Source organism: Chinchilla lanigera, unplaced genomic scaffold (assembly GCF_000276665.1).
Source record: "Chinchilla lanigera isolate Chin_1 unplaced genomic scaffold, ChiLan1.0 scaffold00179, whole genome shotgun sequence".
In the NCBI taxonomy this organism is placed as follows: Eukaryota; Metazoa; Chordata; class Mammalia; order Rodentia; family Chinchillidae; genus Chinchilla; species Chinchilla lanigera.
Genome location: NW_004955580.1, coordinates 734,720 through 739,048, shown reverse-complemented (window position 1 = coordinate 739,048; position 4,329 = coordinate 734,720). Strand labels below are relative to the sequence as shown.

The following is a 4,329-nucleotide window of genomic DNA, read 5'->3' as shown; positions in this document are numbered from 1 at the left end:
CAGTCACCAGGAGAAAAGGAATCTCCCAAGCTTTCACAGAAAGCAACTTGGTCAAGCAATGGCTGTGACTCATCCAGATGGCTGACACTGACAGAAGAAGTAAGAGGTGCTATACATGGTTCCAAGGTAAATCTTGAGGAGACTTAGCTGACCTTGATAGATAGCAAAACATTAATACAGGTCTCACTTTAACTTGGTCTTGAACATCCAGCAGAAAAGTATAATCACAAGAAAGAAAATTGTCTGCAGAGTCCTCCAAACAGCTTCTCCAACTTCAGCTGATCGCTCATTGCTTGCAACTACAAACAGCAATGGGGGAGATGTAGGGAGAAGCCGAAGCTGGAGATTGATCACACATGTGAGGCTGGAGCAAAGCTGGTGCCAAGAACAAACAGCTCCTGGGGAAAGCCACATGAACAAGCTGCTCCAGTCCAGAGAACACCAGGCACTCAAGGCAATCAAAGCAATGAGTTGCTAGGGAAAGGCTTATCGCATGACATCAACCTGCTGTCTTGGTTACTTTTCTCTCATTGCTGGGACAAAATACCTGACGCCCAAAATTAAGGAAGGAAAGGTTTATTTCGCTTACAGTTTGTGGAGGTTTTGGTCCATACTTGGCAGATTATAAGGCAGAGTGGCACATGGCAGAGAGCTACAGCTCATGGCAGCAGAACACAGCAAAGGCAACAACACAAAAGCCAGGAATGGCCTCAAGCACCCTTTTCCTCTCCCTTACATATGCAAACTATCCACCCCAGGGTGGGTGCAGCTCTCACACCCATTAATCAATCAAACTCTAAAAGCCTGCCCCATGGCCACATGAGGCTTTGGGGGGACACCCACACACAAACCATAACACCTGCCAAATGTATAAATGCACTATGGTGGTTGAGCAGCTACTGTCCTCCCACCCGGAGAGAGGGCTCCACCTGACCTCAGCTTTCTGTCTCTTATCTTTATTTCTCCATCCTCTCATCATCTTCTGCCCCTCTCAGACTTGGAGAGCTGTGCTGGATGCAGTAGACACCTAAAGTTAAAGGAGGAAAGTTTATTTGGCTCACAGGTTGCAGAAGTTTCAGTCCAGAGTCGGCTGGCTCCAAGGCAGGGTGGCATGGCAGAGGGCATGGAAAGGGAAAAGCAGCTCATGGTGAGCAGAAGGGAGCAAAGCAGCAAAGTAACGAAGAAACTGCAAGCAACAAGTGACAAATGACAATAGCACCCCTCTTTCTGTCCCTTATGTTCTATCCAGGCTACATGCCCTTAGGGCAGGTAGTACTCACCCAGGTGCATCTTCCCATTATCCACACCCAGAACTGTGCAAACCAATCAGTAGACTAATCTAGTACCACACACTCTTAATCCCATCATCACACACTCTAGATCTAACCACCACTGAAAGTTCCACCTATGATTGCAAGAGGCTTTGGGAGGGACATCTAGACACAAGCCATAACAGCATAGTTGATAGGTACATTTATTTATCTCTTGTCTATTAAAACTATTTTTAATCCATTGTCATAATTGGTGGGGTTTTTGGCTGGTATAGGATTCTATATTGAAAATCATTTCCCTTGGAATTTGAAAGCAATCCCTTATCTTCTCTTAAAACAATTTTCCAGAACTCCAATGCTTCTTATCTCTCATTGTCCAGTGTTGTTATTAAATTTACTGCTATTCTGTTTGTTTTTGGTATCAAGAGTCGAACTCAAGACCTTGTGCTTGCCAGGCAGGTGCTGTGCCACTGAACTATATCCCTGGCCCCTCTACTGCTATTGTGCTATGTGTTCTTTTTTTCTCAGTTTTAGTTTGCAAAAACTCATTGCTTGCTGGACTTCCTAGATCAACTCTCAAAGTCCATGCATGTTTTCTATTTTTTTGTCTCTGCTGTTTTGCTATATTTTTGGTGCAGCTTCTTCAATTTTATTTTACAAAATTTCTGTTGGAACTTGAACGTCAATAATTATTTTTTGCTGTGCTGGGGACTAACCATGGGATCTTGCACATGCTAGGCACTCTCCCCTTTGAGGTCTACTCTCAACCCAATAAGCATATTTTAATTTCTAAGAATTCTTTCTTGTTCTCTGATTGCTCTTTTTACACAGTATTCTGTTCTTGTTTTATGGATACAATATTGCTTTCAGTTTTCTGAATATACTAATTAAAAATGTTTTCATATATGCACTGCATTTTCTAGTATTCGAACTACATTTGTTTTCTGTGCTCATCTCGCCTGCTTTTCAAGTTGAAGGATTTCTTCTCATTTCTGATGATCCTCACTGGTTGGCTTGTATCCAATAAAGAATGGCTAGAGGGCTGGGGATTTAGCTCAGCGGCAAAGCACCTGCCTGGCAAGCGCAAGGTTGTGAGTTCGGTTCCCGATAACGGAGAAAAACAAAACAAAACAAAAAAAAGAATGGCTAGAAAGCTATTGTGGATTGATTTAATGTGCTGTTGAGCAGATGGGTCTATCTCGCTGCCATGGCTGTCCTGTGTGCCACACAGGGCTGTGGAGAGTGGGTCACAGCCCCACAGGCCAGGACGAAGGAGAAACTGTTCAGGACAGTTCAGTGTCTGTGCTGGAGCCCTAGCTCTCCACAGATTTCATACTCCTTTTCTTCTTTCTTTTTCTTCTCTTCTTTCCTCTTGCTCTCTCCCTCTCGACCTCTTCTTCTGGATGACAGGTGTGCTCCACCTGGGCTGGCATGTGCATCCAGGTAGCCTCTCCAAGCCTCATTCCCTACGACTGTCCAGCCACATGGGCCTTCTTTATTGGTCCCCAACTCGTTGGGCAAAGTCCCTGCTGGGGACCTTGAAATTGCTCAAAATGTTCTTTCCTCAAACCGCCACATGGGCAAGTGCCTGAGGGCAAAGGCAGTGGGGAGGTGGGTATCTGGAGTCCTTCGCTTTGTGTCAGTCACGCTGCACTTATCTGGATGTTCAGCAAGAATCGTCCCCCCAAGAATGGCACTTTGCTGTCTCACTTGGTACTGCTCCCTCAGAGCCTGGCTCAGTGCCTGGCACATGCAGGTGTTCAAAAAGAAATGGGATGCCCATGCCGACCTGGAAACCTTCTTGTTAAGCATACCATGGGCACGAGAGGCCTTGGGTGTATCGGGTGTTAATTGGTATCAGGGTAGGTCGCTTTAACAAGCATTTCTGTCCCAAGCACCCTAGTGGCCCAGACTCTTCTTGTACTCAGGATTTTCCCGAAACAGAACGGCTGGACACTAGCTCCAAGTTACTCCTTCCGGAAGGTGACCTGCGGGGTCTTGGCTCCCAAACTGTGTCTCACAAGCCGTGCCGAGCCCTGAGTCCTCTGCGATCTCCCTGCCCAGCTGTACACCTCCATCGAGCCAGCTGCTCAAGGTGACAAGACAGGTCGCACCCGCTTCCCACGCCCGAGTTCCGAGAGAAGCAGTTTGTTCCTTCCCCTGGGGTAATGTGGCGCCTGGCAGGCTCGCGTAAAAGATGCCACCGCTCTTAAGCCAAGTCCCAGCCTCAAATCACGTCGGGCTCCGGGGCAGGCGGCTTCACTGCTGCCACCGAAGGTGGTGATGGTGACAAAACGCCCAGGTAGCGCGACGCGCGTGGCAGCATGCTAGGTGCACAGGAGGCGGGCCGCTCGGTAGGCTGCGCACACGGCTGCCCCGAGCTGAGGCCTCCTCGTTCCCTACCGGCCGCGAGAGCCCATTAATCCTTAACGTTCAAATTCCGCCCACTAAACCAGTTTCTCGGTGCTCAAACCGCCTCTGGTCCCCAAATGACGGCCGACGGGAACCAATCGGCTGCCGGAGAGGGGTCCGCCCCCTTTTCCCTCGCCCAAACAGACAGGAACTTTCGCCAATGGAGGGCGCCTCCGCCGAGACCCCGGCCCAGCCCGGCCGCGACAGCCAATGGAGGGCAGGGTTGCGGCGGCGCCGAAGGCGGGGCGCGGGTGCGCAGGTGCAGCAGAGCGCAGGCTGGCCGGGAGGGCGGGGCGCGACGTCGGCCGTGCGGGGTCCCGGCATCGGCGGCGCGCGCGCTCCCTCCTCTCGGAGAGAGGGTTGTGGTAAAAGCCGTCCGGAAAATGGCCGCCGCCGCCGCCGCCGCGCCGAGCGGAGGAGGAGGAGGAGGCGAGGAGGAGAGACTGTGAGTGGGACCGCCGCAGCCGCGGGCGGGGACCCTTGCCGGGGGGCGGGGGACAGGGGCGGGACGTGGCGCGGGAGGGGCCCGCGGGGTCAGGCGACAAGGCTGGCGGATGGCGTCCCTCCTCTCTACCCTCCCCCTCCCTCCGGCGGCGGCTCTCCCCTCGGCCCGTCACCCGCGCTCGCAGGTGAACGTCCTCGGCGC

General features: G+C 51.4%; 1 protein-coding gene across 1 annotated transcript in view; it reads left to right on the top strand.

Moving 5' to 3' along the window:
- The first annotated feature begins 1,462 nt into the window (after positions 1-1,462).
- The window catches only part of Mecp2 (methyl CpG binding protein 2), a 63,573-nt gene continuing 60,706 nt past the window's right edge, over positions 1,463-4,329 (top strand). Inside the window, exon 1 of the mRNA XM_013509691.1 lies at positions 1,463-4,128. Within this exon, the coding sequence (XP_013365145.1) occupies positions 3,761-4,128 (368 nt within the window). The 5' untranslated portion in view covers positions 1,463-3,760. The remainder of the gene's footprint in view (positions 4,129-4,329) is intronic.